A 16201-nucleotide genomic window follows, 5' to 3' on the forward strand; every position below is an offset into this window, starting at 1 on the left:
GGAAAGATCAGGAGGACAATCGGTGGAAGAAGGATTGTGAGCATGGTGACCTATCAATAGCTCTTGGGCAAACCCAAAGCCTTTTCACCCACAAAGTTCAAAATCATTTCCCTGCTGACTGGCGCAATGCGGGGGACAAAGCACTCTCTCATGTAGCGCTCGACGTGGTACTCCTGAGCGTATCCCATGCCACCGTGAGAAAGGACCTACGAAAGTCGTCAGCAGCAAATTCCAGGTCTAGTAGTTTAGCTGGTGGGTAGACTGACCGCCGTCTCGCATGCCTTGAATGAGGCCTCGGCAGCCAGATACTTGGCCGAGTTGCAAGCCACGCCAACCGCAGTGCAAGTGATGCTGGGGTCACTGCGGCTTCTGTCGTAGAGGCGCGTGGCGTGATAGGTTGCGTGCTTGGCTGCCTCGAGATTCATGTATGCTGATGCCAGAGGGTGTTGAATGCCCTGGTTCATGCCAATGGGTCGACCAAAGACGACTCGCTCACGCGCGTAGTTGGTGGCGCGCTTCAGCGCTGCGTAGCCGAGACCGAGTGCCTCGCCGGCGAGGAGGCATCGCTCAGCGTTGAGACCATGAAGGACCTGAAGCCTTCAGCTTGATATGCTTTTTGCTAGAAGTTCTGTTGCCAGGAAGATATTTGGACGCACCATCTTGAAGCCGTCACCTTCGTTACCAATCAAGCTGTCCGCCGGGATGCGGTAGTTGTCGAAAAACACTTCATTGGCATCGACAGCCCTGCCACCCATTTTCTTGATCTTCCGCAATTCCAGACCCTGTTTGGTCTTGTCAAAGTCGATGAAGAACAGCGAAATACCTGCTTCAGTGCGCGCAAGCAGAATCATCTTGGTGGCCACCTGCGCGGACGAAATCCAAATCTTTTGGCCCGACACAAGGTACGAGTCGCCATCACGCTTCGCAAAAGTCCGGAGCTTGTTGGTCTCGAGGCCAGTGTTTGGCTCTGTTCTGATTTCGTAAGACCAAATAGTGGAGGATGGCGACGTGCTCTTACACTCCAAAGCACGTGCGTGCTTCGCCGGATATCAACTTGGAGAGCATTCGCTGCCGCTGCTCGGGGCTTGCAAATTTGGCTACGGGCTGCACGTTGTCAGCTGGACGTTCATGGTTGCGGTGGAGTCACTTACTTGTGTTGCATAGACATTGGCGTGGATGGACTGAGCACCTGCTATTCCGGCGCCGCTCCTGCGACAGGTCAGCCCCGAGAGCATTCGACTCTACCTTGGTGGATTTCTTCTCAGTGTTCCTCAGTGCAACTTGTTTATCCAACGAGCATATCGAGTCTCTTGACAAATTCTAAACAGTCAACCTACTCGGCGATGGTGTGCAGCATCATGGTGGCTTCAGATATTCCCAGACCAGCACCTCCAAGCTCCTCAGGAAGTGCCACACCAATCCATCCATCTTTTGCCAGGGCAGCATGGAGCTCGTGTGGATACTCGCCAGACTCATCGCGTTCGGCCCAGTATTCCTTTTACAAGTCAACGAGAAGGTGGTTGTGTAAAGGCATGAACGAAACGGCGTACGTCTGGGAAGTTGGAGCATATCTTTGAGATGGCTTCTCTGACGCTCATTTGGTCGTCAGAGAAGCCCTCGGTCTGCATGAGCTTGCGTTTGGGGGTGACAGAGAACTGCCGGGAACATAGTGCAGGTAAATGAGTTGGAATTCTAGTACAACGTCTAAACAAAGTGGAACGAGAAGAATTGAGGAAGCTTGCTGCCATGGTGCCAGTTGGAAACTAGATTCTGGGATTTCGAAGTGATCTGACTTGAATTGGAGAGGCCCAGAGACCTATCAAGAGAGACGGGATGGTAATAAGGCATTGGATTATTCCCGCTGGGCCGATGTCGGACTTGCCGGTCGAGGTGCACGTCATGGACGTGATGCCATTTTCGGAACGGAAGAACGAGAGAAGGCAGCGGGGGTGTTGGTCACGTGCAGGCGGATCGTTAGAGCGCTGGCCTTGGCTGGTTTGTTTTGGTCCGCCGACTCGCCCAAACAACGGACCTCGACATCGCTCACCACCCAGCAACCGTCGCATCATCCATCAGCGACTGCGAATCACGCATGGCCATGCTCCCATAATCGAATCCGAATTTCTCTACGACTACACATTGCGACGCAGTCGCCCTTTGCCGACGCGTCGACCAGCGCTTCTGTCTCGTGAAGCGCCTCGCACCTCTAACCCAACACCGTCGCCATGTCACGCAACAAGGTCGCCGTTGGCTCTGCGCCATGGATCTTGAGCGAACAGCAGCAAGTCAACCAGCTCGTTGACCAAGAGGCCGAGGAGTTTTCTTACTCTGTTCGCAATGAGCTCGAATGGTTGAACGAACACATGGCAGACATCTTCAGCCAGAACCAATTGTGAGCGCAAACGTTGAATTTTTCAAAACGCTCTCGCTGACGCACGATTGCTAGAAACGTTGCAGATGTTTTCAAAACGCCCGGCAAGCTGCGTGGAAAGACTCCTCGCACCACTCGCAAGAAGAATCCCTTGGAGACGAGAGCAGTACGTACCCGGTCGCAGCGTCGAGAATCGCGTCTAACTCCATTGCAGCCATTGACCGATATTTTCGCACCTAATCTCGCCGTTCCCCCAAGTCCCGCTCCTCAGACTCAGTTCTACAAACATGTTGAACAAATCCAAATCGCTGAAGATCCCGAGCCTTCCACGATGGAGCCGCCGTCACAGTCTGCATCCGAAATAAACAATACGACAAATCCCCTGCGCCCTGGAGACTCCGGATACCATGGAATGACAGAAGACGAGATGGAGATTGAGCAGGAGGAAGTGGTGAAGAGCAGCCCAAGAAAGGAGAGCCCTGCAAAACCTCTTCGATCATCCCCACTGAAGCAGCCAGAAATGAACATTACCGCAAAATCGCCATCTGCATCATTTGTGTCGGCGGCTGAGAATGTTCAAGAACAGGAAGAAAACGAAGAAAACGAAGAGTACGCGAATGCCACACCATCCAAGGAAGATATCGACGAGGAAAACATGACTGCACAAGATGACGAGATGGACCTGGTCCCGACACAACCAGACGAATCCGATGTTCCACAGGAGAAGTCAATTCACCAATCACCCCAGTACAGCGTCGGTGATCACACTGCCTCCGCGCTCAACTCTATTATGCGTGCGGAGCAGCCGGAGCCGGAACCGATTGACGAGGTCGAGGAGCTCCAGGAGGTCGAGGAGCACGAGGAGCCGACCCAAGAGAACACACAGCCCGAAGATATGGAGGTCGATGGCGCAAGGACACCCTCCGAGCCTTCGAGCCCAGAGAAACCATTTTTCCGCAAGAGCAGTATCACATTTTCCGCGCTTCCGGCTCGGGAGCCGTTGAAAAAGAGCATGGGCAGCCAAGGCTCGCGGATCAGCCAAGCTGGAATTCGCAACAGTTACATGGGTAGGCTCACCGGCGGTAAAAGCCTTGGTGGACATGCCATTCCTCATGCGGCTGATGACGAAGCAGAGAAATCTGCCGCTGAACCCGAAGACCCAGAAGCCTCTAAATTGCACAGCAAGACTTCAACCCAACGTCTGCATGAGCGCATCAACATGCTTGCCCAGTCCAAGGAGCCGAGATCCTCGAAATCGATTCCTTCTGCTCTTGGATCTCAAGAGCCGAGCTATCCACAATTGCCTGTGGTGGAGACGAGCGACCTTGCCGAGAAGACGAAGAAGCCACAAGTGAAGGAGCCCAGTCCGGTCCCAGAGACTCAAGAAGAGGATGAAGAGGATGATGAGGATGATTGGATCGCGCCGGTCTCCAAGCCGCTACCGGCAGCTCCCAAACGCCCAGAACTGCGTAAGAGTCAGTCTGTTGATGTCATGGAAGATGTCTACGACAAGTCAAGCGTTGGCGCTCTGGATGAGGACTCCCCTGAGGACAAGAGGCGCCCATCATCCTCTGCAGGCTCTCCAGTCAGGCCAGGGCTGGGTCTTGCCAGGTCCAAAACTGTCCCTGACTATCAATCACCAGCCAAGATTGCTGCGAAGGAAAATGAGGCAGCCGAGCGACGTGGTTCCGATGCTGCTTCTGACTTTGGTCCACCTGCAGATGCCAGCACTCCCTTTGGATCTCCACAGAGGGCTGCTGAAGGCACACAGAGCGCAAAGAGCAAGTTTTACTCTGTTCTGAAATCCGCCAAGAGCATCTTTGCCAGTAGTGCTGGCGTCAGTGCTCAGGCCAAGATGGAGGCTCTATCACCGGCCACCATGCGCCTCAAGCAGACCGCGCCTCCTATGGAAGAAGTTTCCAGCCCACGTCTTCCATTGTCCTCAGTCTTCGATAAGCCTTTGAACACCGCTCCTCCAGCTCATCGTCCTGCCACAACTGACAGCCCTGTCCGAAGAACTCGCGCTTCCTTCGAACGTGAGCAAAAGCAAAAGGAAAAGGAGGCCCTGGAGAAGAAGCGAGCGGAGGATGACCTTGAGAAGCTTCGGGAACAAGAAAGGAAGAAGGTTGCTGAGATTGCCCTTAAGGAAAAGGAGAAGCAAAACGCAAAGTCTGCAAAGGAGGCTGCAGCTCGTGCCGAGCCTGCTGATGAGGACGATGAAATGTCAGAGGACGAGGCGCCAGTTCCACAAGCGCCAAAAGCTCAACCTGCTCCGACCGGCTCTCAGAAGCTCAAGGAGCCAAGGAGCAGGCTGGTAAAGCCTAGCAAGGAATCGATCCCCAAGCCCAGAACTCACATCAAGGTTGGTCTCGGCTCGCAGAGGACCCAGCCCACGAATGCCGATCTGTCCAAGTCTCTGCACGGTACTTTGGCCCCAGCTCCGAAGCCGACAGCTGAGCCGACGACAACTTCATTCAGCAGGAGTGTCGGTCCGTCCGGGGCTCCTGTCGCGAAGCCAAATTCCTTGGCGCTCGCTGCAAAGAACAAGGAAAGGGAAGAGCGCGAGGCGCAGCGCAAAGCCGAAAAGAAGCGCCAGATCGAGCAACAGCGCGCGGCAAAGGTCGCAAAGGCTGAGGAGGAACGGCGCCGAGCTGAAGACGAGCGCCGGGCCGAAGCTCAGCGGAAGGCTGAGGAGCAGAAGCGCGCCCAAGAGGCAAAGCGGGCTGCCAACAGACAGGCGTTGGCTGCAGAGGCCAGGAAGCAAGAGCAGATGCGGTCGCAGGCGGCGAGCAGGCAGGCGAACGACCTGGTAAGTCTTTTGAAAACTCGAATTGTGAACAGCGAGTTGACTTCGTCAGGCCACACATCTGCAGCAAGAAAAGGCGAAGACCCTCCATTCCCACCCTCGAGGTGACATGGCTGGAGCCAGGCCTGTATCGAGGATGAATACTGTACAGGATTATAGCCTCAATCGTCCTGTCAATCCCGCCAAACCTGCGAAACGAGTGTTCCAGCCAGAAGAGGAAGAGACCATCTCTCGCCCACAGATGCAACGCAACCCGCCCACTTACCAGCGTCTTGACGCCAAGCGACGAAAGACGGACGAGGATGAGGAGTCGACAGATGCTAGGCGCTCTATGATGGCACCTCCCATTCGCCAGTCCAATGTCCGGAAGCTTTACCCAGAGCGCGACAGGATCATGTCTGTCATTGATAAGGCCAAGGACGGACCAAACAAATACTCGCACGGCTATATGTCTGCTGCATCGGGCTCTCATACACAGTCATCCTCCATGTTGAAGCAGACGGTCACAGCCCAGCACCATGCTTCCCACAACAGACCCGGTGGCCACCCCAATGACATGGCAACCATCTCCAAAGGAAAGATTCCCTTTGCTGATCCCCCGCCTTCTGCACCCAGTCAACAAACCTTCAAGACTCCCATGGGCAAAACGACTACCACCACCGTCAAGACCGCCTCGCCACACTTTCCCACGCCCGAGCTTCCTGAAATCGCGACGGACTCGGAAGATTCGGACTCTGACTCGGAAGCTGCGGGCTTCAGAGCTCCTAGTTGGGTCAACTCACCTGCCCTGCGCGACCTCCTCACGCAACAACAGCTTGTGGACCCGATGGAAGTGTTTGGTCCCATTGCACCTCTCCAGATGGAGGAGATCTTCAAGAACAAGGAGAGGCACAAGCGGTTCAGGGAGCGGACCAGCTCGGCAAACTGGAGTGGCAACGACCGGTTGACCGAGGAGGAAAGGAAAAAGGATCGCGAGGCGCGCGAGCGTATGATGAAGGATGGCGGTTGGACATATGGCAATGCTTCATAAGAGACGAGCTTGCTTTGATTCGTCCGTCTTTTGGATTGAGTAATTGCGGCGCAAGCAGGCGTTTTTTGGTCACGTCAGGGGCTTCCACTTTTCATCCGGGTCTTGTCTCGTTGCATACCCCCTGCTGGCGTTTTAGGTCTTCCGAAATTTGTTTGTTTGTTTCTCCCAAGCCCTCCGTCGCCCCTGCGCGTCTTGGTGTAGAGAAAAGCTGTAGAGTTGACAGTAGCATAAAGGCTTTACCAGGAGAGCAGAACGTTTCGTTAAAGATGAGCGTTCGGTCGATAATATCTCGATTCCGCTTCCCAGCTACTAAGTACCAATCATTCCAGCTGGTCTGGGCTCTTTGTGGTTTCCTCTGTACAGGATTCGCAATATCGTGTGTCACCAAAGAAATGACAACTCCAAGGCGGTGCCGCGATGCTTGCCGGCTCAGTCTATACAAGCATCTTGACTTGGTAATTGGGACATCAGCTTTGCGCCGAGCGACTTGTGCACCAAAACTTGGAGTCGACGTCTCTTTCGTCCTCCCACTGTGGCAGTTTCTGCGTCCACACTAGCCAAAGTTGCCGCTCCGCCTGGTATTCCAGCACCCATGCGCAGTATAGGATTAGAACTCACCACGACTGGATGCAAGCAGATACCTAAGCATCAACAATTTATTTCAAATGGTCAAGCTCGTATGGATGCATGTACTTTGATTTAGCTTTCCTTGTGGTTTTATCCCGTCGCGTCGTGTCCCGTTCCAGTATTCACGCAAGAGAAGAAACAAAACAGCAATAATGCAGAAAAGGGTATATACGCCAAGGCCATGCGGCCAGTCCAGAACAAAGCTCCAATGATACGTATCGCCACCCGTAAAACATAAGAAGATAGATGCCCATGAGAAAAACATCACCAGAAACGCGACAACGCGGCTCCCAAAAATGTCTGTGTACTTTCGGCGAGGTGGTAGATTGAGGATTCATTTGAAGGCCGAGGGGAAGTGAGATGCTTGATCCGGGTCATTGTCGTTTCGATTTGCTCCTTCTTCTTCTTCGGGGGGCTTCGATTCTTGCCCGGGTTTTCGTCGAAATGTGCTGCCACCCGCTTCCTGTTTTGCGCTCAAGTCCACTCGCCGCTTCCTCTCTCCATTCTAGCAATGACTGCAACCGAGAATCTCATTCACTTCCCCCGCGACGCTCCTGTCTGAGGGCTACCTTGCCGTGTCAAAGTTGCGCCATCAGCCGACGGATGCTGTCGGTCAGACGCCTGCTCGGCAGTGAGTTGTGCGTGGATTTTTCGGCCTGCTGCTGCGGTTGACAAGCTGGCAGACGTACTGTGGTTGCGTGACCCAGAGGGCTAGAGTTGGCTTGTAGCTCGCAGCCGTAGTGTGGCTGGTGAGTTCGAGCTGGGAAGGAGAAGGCTGCGGACAAGCGTGGGGATGCGAGGCTATTTCCCCGTCTTGTAACGCAGAAGAGGCGGCTGTGGCTACAACCAACTTCGCCCTGAACTGTAGCAATCTCTTTTTACGCTTTCCCCCTGGAGCGCCCTTGGGTGTCCCGGTACGCCAAATTGGTACTGTGCTGAGAAGGGGTCCTGTGTTCATGCGTCTCAGGCTTTGTGGAATCCAGTGGTCTGCGGTTGTACAAGTCCAGAATTGGCCGCTTCTAGAATTGGCCTTTCAGCCCTCTGGACTCAGTGGGAGCTCCCTTGGTCGAGGTACTCTCGGGGAAAGCTGTGTTTGCCGGTGGATGCATTGGAGGCGGAAAGTTCCTTGTAGTCTGCTGAGTGACTGCACTCAAGGTGTCTCCTTTGTAGGGAAAGATCGCCAAACGTAAACAGAGTCGCGTGTCGACAAGATTTGGTTGGTCGGCGTGCGTTATTCAAACTGCTGGCTTGCAGCCGCCAGCGACGAGCAGCAAATGAAGGCGCATGTTGCGACAGGTGACGAGTCTTCGCCCAGCCACGCGTTGCGATCGACCGGCCCACCTGCCTAACCAGGACGGTGTTGTTATTTTTGGGAAGCCGCCCCCAAAATGTGCGAGCAAGCTCGAACGAGGAGCTCGAGGTGTGCAAGATTCAGATTTCAATTCCTCCACCATTCCGGTACGTCGTCATCGTGGTCATGCCAAGAAGAAACCTGGGAGTTTTCAGTCCCACCGTTCTTGTTGTTGCGATTCCGGTGCGCCCTGGCCTGGGACAGCTGGGTCTCGGTCAACGGTGACACTGTTGGTGATTTTGCCATTCCTTCCCAGGAGAATCGAGAGTGGGGTTCCGCGGGTGTTCGTGCCGTGCCTTCCCAGGAAAATCTTGGATGCGGTTCTTCCATTTGCTGCTTGCTCTGTTCTTTCGGTTTGCATTGTGCAGGTGCTTGAATAGAGCCATCCAGCTCGTGGATCTCGGTCTCTTCCAACTCATTCACGTGCTGGTAGTGCAGTTCGACAGGCGGTGCCTCCGATTCCTCCTCTGGCTTTATGGTCATTGGTGTCGTAGCTCCTCTTTCCAGGTCCGACTCGCTGGGCTGGGGGCTGTCTCTGCTTGTGCGGATGAATCCTGCTTCTTCCATGTTGCCTCGTCGCCAGATCCAGAGTATCAGGCAAAACGTCAGGCAGCTGAGTAGCGCAATGGGAACTGTCAACCATCGAGCTCCCCCTCCTTCCAGGCATGCTGTGTGCGAGACCGTTCCATTGTTGCACAGCAAAAGCTCAGGAGTCATGAAGGTCGTGCTTTCTCCAAGATGGTCGTGAGTGAAGTTTGCGATTTTGCCCTGGGCATTGTAGTAGTCATACTGCGCATAGCTTGTCACGGCTATTGTGCGTAGTATGGCGAAAAAGGCAATTGTTGCGGCAATTGCTGGAATCCGAAGTCGAAAACTTTCGTACTGCGAGATGTCAGAATATTTACGTTTGCGAAATGCAAAGCCAGACTACCTTTTTACCAGTGATGTTGGCCTTCCAGTGGAAGTCTTTGCCCATCAGCCCGAGCACTGTAAATATGAAGGCATCGACAGCCCCGACTGTAGCGCTGAAGAGAATGACGTATGAGCTCGTGCGGTGAAGCTTGTCGTTGCCAGCGTTGTGAACTTGGACAAGGACATGGGCGATAAGACCGAGACTCGCTGGCGACAATATCCCAATCAAGATGACGCAGATCCAGTACATGAACTTTGAAAAGGAGAAACGCCTGGGCCTGGACGGGTACATTGCCGTATAAACCGGGTTGGCTGTCATCGTGCCGGCATGAGAAGACGGTCCTGGTGGAATATAATCGACGAGTGGGTGGACGAGGCGGTGCGGTGGATGATGAAGGATTGCAGCTGCAAGCCCGATATATCGTAATGACGCCCCTTGCGAAGTGTAGGTCGCACTGAGGTGCTGAGCCGCAAACCGCAAGTTGTAGGCAGAGGCGGCTTTGGTTTTCTGCCAGGAATCAGCCTCGCACAAGGCCCAGGCACATCATAAGGTGCGAGGGCGAAGACGATTCCAGGCCGTGCGTGCTGCGCCGTTTTGAAAACCGCCCCCACGATGGCACCCACCTTCACCCGCTCTGACCAAGGAGCAGCGCCCCCATTGGTGAACGCCCGCTCAGCGCCCGCTCAGCGCCTACGCTTTGCCGACCTTGAGTGGCACCACGCTGTACAGTAAGCCGACTGCGCGTCTGACTTCCGATCAAGTGCAAGCCACCTTGTGCAAAACCATCATCGGCAAAGCGACTGCATTACAGCCACCCGCCTCTGGCTATTCGAACCCGAGTATTGAATGTACTTGGCCCCGCGTTATTCTTTGAAGTGTAATGTGCGTTTGATTGAATTTCAGATCTCTCGCGAAAAGGAGCAATTCCAGGCAGCTCCAAGGTGACGACCGAACATTGACCATCAAGTTGAGCGTAGTGGGTCGGGCCGCTCTCCGCATCGTTCGCTGGACCGGTGGACCGCACCTGGAATTGTTCACCCAAGTCCGAATTCCTGCTGCCTCCGTTCTGACGCTATTTCACTTTGCGGATGTGGGCCTGGTTGCTCCTGGCAGCGATCAATTAGCACATAAAACTTGGAACTTCTATAAGCATCTGAACTCTGGAGGTTGGAAGCATTGCTGTTGAATTAGAGGTCACCCCATGTCCTGGTGCCCGGTTCTGATGTCAAGGGACCCCATGTTGCAGGGCGATCTCCCAAAAGCCGGCGAGATCCACAGACAAAAATAGTATCCAAGTAACGAGGTGGCAGCTCAACACGTGGGGTGTTTAGTGCAGTGCGAAGACTTTGCCCAGCCATCTTCAATTGCGGAAGCCTACCAACTTGTCTATCAAAACCAATGTCAATTCAACATAGCACTCCACCCATGAAAACGTACCCATCTGAAGCAAGCGCCGATGCCTCCCCAAACTCCCTTCCAAGCACCCCACACGGATATTACCGCATGCCGCCACCACCTGCTGTCGCTTGCGTCCTTCTCAAAGTAGTAGCAAATCACCGTTGCCTGCCCCCACGGCCGGCTGGTAGACTTGCTGCGGCTGACCCTGGTTGACAACGTACATATTCGACTGCGACCCCACAACCGGACTGTTGCCACCAAAAGCACCGCCGTTGCCCAAGTTCATGTTCGCCATCTGTTGAGTCCCCACGCCTGCGAAATACAGGTCTGCAGCGTCTACTGCAGATGCCATGTTTCCACCATTCGTGTTGGCAGTCACTGGAGCAGAAACGAAACCAGAAGCGGCTGCGGCTGCACTGTCCGGCGGTGATGTGGTGCTACGCTTCTGGGCGTCGGCAGCCGCCTGAACTGTCGGAAGAGTGTGACGCTGTAGAGCCGCGCTTTCATGCAGGCGTCTCGGACGTGCTGAACGGAAGACTTGTTGAACGGGCTTGAGGTATACGGTGGCCAAGGTACCAACATTGAGGCACATTTCTTCGAGTGTCGCGGGATCCAGTTTCTCCGACTCGGCCGTTATTGCTGGCTTATCGCCCATGACAACCTTTCTAGCAATCGCCGGCTCTGAAGAAAGTAGACGCCAGTACATGTATCCACGGTCGCGCAAATCCGGATTGTCAGTTTCCTCGGTGGCCCACTTCAAGACCTTTGGCACGAGCTCTTGACCCTTGGTTGGCCTCTGAATGAACAGTTTGACAGTTGCTGTTAACAAAGCCAATTGCACTTCGTGTGGCTCATCGGCAAAGGTATACAAAAAGTCATCCAAGAGAACGTCCGAGTTGTCGATACGGTCAGCGTATTGACCAATGACCCAAATCATTGCTGCCTTTGCTTCAGGCTCGTCGAGAGAATCCAGATTCTCACAGAGCGTCGAAATGATGGATTCGTACTGGTTAGGATACTTGCGGAAGATGTTCCTAATGACGACTGTTGCTTCTTGTACGATGTAGGACACCTTGGTGGCGACCAATTCGAGGAGCGTGTTGATGCAGAGCCTTGCCGCAGGCTCAATCTTGATCGCAAGTTTGCCAATGGCCCTGACAGACTTTCGAACAAAATCGACATCAATCTCAGTGGCGTACCTGTGATGTCAGCAGTAGCTTCGGAAGAATACAGGATGCTACCTACTCGCGCAACTCGGTCAAGACCTCGTTGATGTTCTTTTCAGTGGCGAGCATGAAAATCAGTTCCAGCTTGGTCACCTTGACGTATATGGGGTCGTTGTATTTGCAAAAGAACACCCTGATATCGTTGCGGAGGACTTCTGGACGCCGTTGCAGGATTAATAAAGCGTTACGGAGTGCAAGATATTGAATCTCGGGTCCCTTGGAAAGAAGAGTAACGAGCGGCGGAGAAAGCTTATTACAAAGTGAAGAAATGACCTTTTGGTCGGAAATGTAGTTCATCAGGTAGAGAATGACCCGTATGCATGTCAAAACGACGGCCGAGTTTGAGTGTGACAACCGCGGCGCGATGCGCTCCGCAAGAAGGGCAGCTTCGCCTGTGTCGTTAGGAACATAATTCATCATGGCTTCGAGAATATATGTTTGGCCCCATCTGTGGCGAGTCAGCGAATTTCTTCCGTAGAGGAAAATGACCATTACTCTGAACAATCGGGCAGAATTTGAATGATCTTCGATGCGCTCGGATAATCAATCGTGAGTTTGATGTTTTCGCTTCTTTCCCAAATGTCCATGAGCGCTGCCAGACCGCTAGACACGACTGTTGGGTTCTCATCCCTCAGCATTCCATTCAGTTTTTCGATGAGATCGGAGCGTTCCACAAGGTGTCGGTCGTGGTCGTAGAGCTTTGCGACGCAGAATGCAGCGGTTTTGCGCACGTAGGGGTCGCCGTCCTTTAGCAGGGCCTTTAGAGGGCTTACGGTGGCTTCGACGAATTCGCGGACATGTATGTAGGAAATGGTCCGCAGTGCAAGGGCGCGAACGAGCGGGTTGTTGTCCTCCATGTCCTAAGCGACAAGTTAGTCCCAAGTTCTCCTCCGGAGGCTCCATGTATGCTCACATTCACAATGATCGGCAGCGCTTTCAGCGCGACTTCTGGTTTGATGCGCGCGTAATTGACCAAGTAAAGGAAGCACCTGCGCACTGTCATCAGCGCCATGTCCCCTTGACCACAACCCTTGTACTGACATCTTCTTGATCTCGAGACTCGGAATGTTCATGCAGTTTACAATGTCCGGGAACAGCGCGACCATGTCGTTGTTGCTCATGGTCATGTTTGCGACAATCTTCTTCAGCGCAATCTTCTTTGCCGAATGGTTCTTGTCCTTCTTGCCGCCGCTCTGGAGCTCGAGGCGCAACTCGGCAACCTTGCCCTGTTGTTTGTTGAGTGAGCCAGGGCCGTTGTAGACGAATGCGGGTATGACCATCATGGCTGTCGTCATTTTTGTGATTCAAAGGAACGGCGAGACTTGGAAGGAGAGTGAGGCATGAGAGCCGCATGGCGGGTGGTGTGCGGGGGTTGGGCGGCTTGGAAGACGTGAAGCAACAACGCGCCATGGAATAGGGAGCATTGCTTAAACTTACCCTCGCAAAGAGCTTCGCATCTTGGCCGCTTGTACTCATGATTATCTGCCCAGGGAAAAGGCGTCCTCGTGCATGCACTGCTCTCCTCAACGAGGCTTGGTCCTGTCCTCCCCCAATCCGATGCGACTGCGCGCCGAGTGCTCTTGTTTGATGTTGCCGCGAGTGTCCAGGGTTATCGGAAGAGGCTCTCGAGCCGAACGGCCATTACTGAAGCAGCAACGGGACAAGTAGAGGAGAATCCGAGGTACAGCAGTCGAGTGGTAAGACGATGGTGTTCTTGCGATGGTGAGAAGGGGCCCGGCCTGGGGTAATTCGACCCACTGCCCAAGCAATGTTAATCGTTGCCCCTCTCCCCTGGTAACGCAGGGCGTTCTCTGGCAATGACTAATCTCCGCGCTCTACCATCCACCGCCCGGGCAATCTCCGTTCGCCGCACGTCACTCAACTCGACATCCATCTCGACGCGTGCGCCAAAGCCATTCGCAAGTCAATCAACATGGCAACCCTTCAGGTATCCCCGCCGCCGCCGCCGCAATGGGTCCTCGACCTCAACTCGACGCCTGCCGCGCCTCCGAAGCACTCCAGCATCCCCGACCCCCCAGGCTACACGGCTCCGAACAAACAGACCCGCAACCCCAAGGACAAGACTCCGGCAAGGAAACCGTCTTCGGCCGAGGAGATGGACACTCTGAAGTTGAAGAAGGCTTGGGAGGTAGCCATTGCCCCGGCAAAGAGCTTGCCCATGAATGCCATTGGTAAGTCGAATGCCGACTTTCCTACAACATGAACTAATGGGATTAGGCATGTATATGACGGGCAACTCTCTCCAAATTTTCTCGATTATGATGGTCTTTATGCTTTTCAAGAATCCCATCACTGCGCTCTTCACCATCAACCGTACGTTTGCCAACTTTGAGACTCCTGGAACCTCGTCCCGCCTGCTTGGCGTCAAGCTCGTCTTCGTCGCAACCAACTGTCTCGCGCTGGCCTTGGGTATATGGAAGGTCAACAAGATGGGGCTACTTCCAACGACACGGAGCGACTGGCTGGCATGGGAGGCGGAAAGGGAGCCTTTGGAAAGAGCTTCGTTCCAAGGTTGGGCTCTGTAGTACGCTTGCATCGAGAGGCGGAAGTTGGGGTTAGTGTGTCTAATTGAGGGTTGGAGTTCAGCAACCACTATCACGAGGATACGACAGAATCACCATGCAATCATCGAGCGATTTTCTCCTCCCATTTCCAAAACGACTATTCGAGGTTTGCTCTAACAACAGCTTCGATATATTGATTTGTTGAAACCACAGGAGCTTGTTCAAACAAACGTTCAAAACATATTTTCCTGAGCTCAGCTCACATGCTACGTTGAATGGCCTCCTAGCTCGAGCCGCGAGATACACCGAAGGACCCACACTCCCGTCCATCCACAAAAAGAAAATGCAAAACATACAACAGCCGGGATTCGCTGCTGGTCACCCACGCAACTACTAATCGGCCGCAAGGTAGCTTATCTATGGAAGAGCGGACGGGGTTCCGAGTTCTCTACCTGCTATGGTCGTATGTGAAGGAGGAAGCTGGGATGTTGGTTAATATCTTCACGGTGGAAGGTAGAAGGGCTCATATTTGGCTCCTGAAGCGTAACTATATCTCAAGGCTCTCTGTAATGCACTGGATGGTTTGCTGAGATTGAATTGATCTGACTTTCATCAAGAGCTAAGAGTGTTGTTGAAGTCGCAGCAGTCGGCTCGAGTTTATTCAGTTCACTGAGGCAAGTCGGCACGAGACGAAATCTGGGGGTCCGTGCACGCGCTCGGCATGCCGGCCGGACATCGGGATCAACATTGCCGAGCGTTAGCAATGCCCGGGGACTTGCGGCGGCCGTTGGCTTGCGCCTCATTCTCGCAGTTTCCAACTCTTGATGACGAAGACTTGCCTGCCTGCGGATTACGACAGTTTCTACATTGTTGCATTCGACAGCCAGGACCCAGGTTACCTCTCTTTTGCCACACTTATAAATATCAGGACAAACTGCTCGCGATGGCTTCTGCGACACCCCCCGGAGACGATCCACAGAGCTACACCACCATGTCTGTCGGCGACGTGGAAGCTATAGGCGCTCATTGCCAGATGGCATTCTGCCATCAGCTCGACTTTCTGCCCTTCAAGTGTGAAAGCTGCAAAGGGTAAGCTCCACTTACCTCGCTACAGAATGTCTCTAACATGACGTAGGACCTTTTGCCTTGACCATCGCTCCGAAACTGCCCACAAGTGCACCAAGGCTGGCGCATGGGCACGCTCAAGACGCGAAGCCTCCCAGACGCCCTCCACGACCACCTCCACACCAAAACCGAGCATACTCAATCACGAACAACAATGCTCCTCGCCTGTTTGCAAGACGTTGATCAACACCCCGCTCACCCCTGGAATACATTGCGCGGATTGCAATCGACAATACTGCCTCAAGCATAGGATGCGTGAAGAGCACGACTGCTCCAAACTGACACCCTTGGGCGCAAGACCGGGCGGGACATCAAAGGAGAGAGGACTTGCGGCGTTGGACAAGCTAAGAGCCTGGGGCGCAAGTAAAAAGGCCGCGGTCTCAGAGACGGCGAAGAAGACCACAATCACCTCGGGACCGAAGCCAAACTCTCCTGCGGCCCGAGCAGCTGCCATCAACAACCTCAAAAAGACGGCCAAGGGTGACGCCAAAACGCCACCGGAAAAGCGCGTATACCTGCACGTCGAAGCATCTGCCGACACGACGACTGCGAAGTATCCCACTGGCAAGTTCTTTTACAATGTCGAATGGAGCGTCGGCAGAATCCTCGACATGGCAGCCAAAGACTTGCAAGTGGAGAACGTCAACAACAGAGGCGGAGGCGAGAAGGACAGGCTGCGAATCTTCCACGTAGAAGGCGGCCGGCTGCTCGATTTCAGCGAGAAGATTGGGAAGGTGTGCCAAACCGGAAATACCATCGTACTCCTCCGAGGAGTAGGTCCGCCAGTCCCGGATTTGATTGAAGCATAGAGAGTGAGTTGCTTTGCCGT

At 53.9% G+C, this 16201-nt stretch overlaps 6 protein-coding genes across 6 annotated transcripts; 3 read left to right on the top strand and 3 right to left on the bottom strand.

Moving 5' to 3' along the window:
• Positions 1 to 53: 53 nt before the first annotated feature.
• Positions 54 to 1628, bottom strand: BKA78DRAFT_255088 (acyl-CoA dehydrogenase/oxidase; the record flags this gene model as incomplete). The annotated part of the gene is made up of 7 exons (XM_066884965.1): positions 54 to 206; positions 267 to 590; positions 657 to 972; positions 1019 to 1104; positions 1152 to 1209; positions 1338 to 1495; positions 1551 to 1628. 7 exons carry the CDS (start codon positions 1626 to 1628, stop codon positions 54 to 56), a joined length of 1173 nt encoding a protein of 390 aa, XP_066742060.1.
• A 409-nt stretch (positions 1629 to 2037) lies between these two features.
• BKA78DRAFT_177964 (uncharacterized protein) lies at positions 2038 to 6340 on the top strand. Its single transcript, XM_066883368.1, has 4 exons — positions 2038 to 2392; positions 2447 to 2537; positions 2586 to 5180; positions 5230 to 6340. Exons 1-4 carry the CDS (start codon positions 2226 to 2228, stop codon positions 6205 to 6207), a joined length of 3831 nt encoding a protein of 1276 aa, XP_066742061.1. The 5' UTR covers positions 2038 to 2225; the 3' UTR covers positions 6208 to 6340.
• Positions 6341 to 8272: 1932 nt separating this feature from the next.
• Positions 8273 to 9416, bottom strand: BKA78DRAFT_355009 (uncharacterized protein; the record flags this gene model as incomplete). The annotated part of the gene is made up of 2 exons (XM_066891828.1): positions 8273 to 9067; positions 9117 to 9416. 2 exons carry the CDS (start codon positions 9414 to 9416, stop codon positions 8273 to 8275), a joined length of 1095 nt encoding a protein of 364 aa, XP_066742062.1.
• A 1219-nt stretch (positions 9417 to 10635) lies between these two features.
• BKA78DRAFT_355010 (adaptin N terminal region-domain-containing protein) lies at positions 10636 to 13017 on the bottom strand (the record flags this gene model as incomplete). The annotated part of the gene is made up of 5 exons (XM_066891829.1): positions 10636 to 11695; positions 11742 to 12170; positions 12218 to 12582; positions 12636 to 12711; positions 12764 to 13017. 5 exons carry the CDS (start codon positions 13015 to 13017, stop codon positions 10636 to 10638), a joined length of 2184 nt encoding a protein of 727 aa, XP_066742063.1.
• Positions 13018 to 13655: 638 nt separating this feature from the next.
• On the top strand, positions 13656 to 14268 carry BKA78DRAFT_254891 (transmembrane protein 85; the record flags this gene model as incomplete). The annotated part of the gene is made up of 2 exons (XM_066884942.1): positions 13656 to 13914; positions 13961 to 14268. 2 exons carry the CDS (start codon positions 13656 to 13658, stop codon positions 14266 to 14268), a joined length of 567 nt encoding a protein of 188 aa, XP_066742064.1.
• Positions 14269 to 15190: 922 nt separating this feature from the next.
• On the top strand, positions 15191 to 16181 carry BKA78DRAFT_254563 (AN1 zinc finger protein; the record flags this gene model as incomplete). The annotated part of the gene is made up of 2 exons (XM_066884914.1): positions 15191 to 15336; positions 15383 to 16181. The coding sequence occupies 2 exons, from the start codon at positions 15191 to 15193 to the stop codon at positions 16179 to 16181; spliced, it is 945 nt and encodes a 314-aa protein (XP_066742065.1).
• Positions 16182 to 16201: the final 20 nt, after the last annotated feature.

This window comes from Phyllosticta capitalensis, assembly GCF_038381095.1.
Source record: "Phyllosticta capitalensis strain CBS 128856 chromosome Unknown BKA78scaffold_8, whole genome shotgun sequence".
Classification (NCBI taxonomy): Eukaryota; Fungi; Ascomycota; class Dothideomycetes; order Botryosphaeriales; family Phyllostictaceae; genus Phyllosticta; species Phyllosticta capitalensis.

What these genes read in the sequence shown, in the direction of transcription:
- BKA78DRAFT_177964 (XM_066883368.1), top strand. Translation starts at nt 2,226, where the DNA reads ATGTCACGCAACAAGGTCGCCGTTGGCTCTGCGCCATGGATCTTGAGC. An exon ending in ATCTTCAGCCAGAACCAATT is followed by an intron (nt 2,393 to 2,446) that starts GTGAGCGCAAAC and finishes CACGATTGCTAG; the next exon opens with AAACGTTGCAGATGTTTTCA. An exon ending in ATCCCTTGGAGACGAGAGCA is followed by an intron (nt 2,538 to 2,585) that starts GTACGTACCCGG and finishes ACTCCATTGCAG; the next exon opens with CCATTGACCGATATTTTCGC.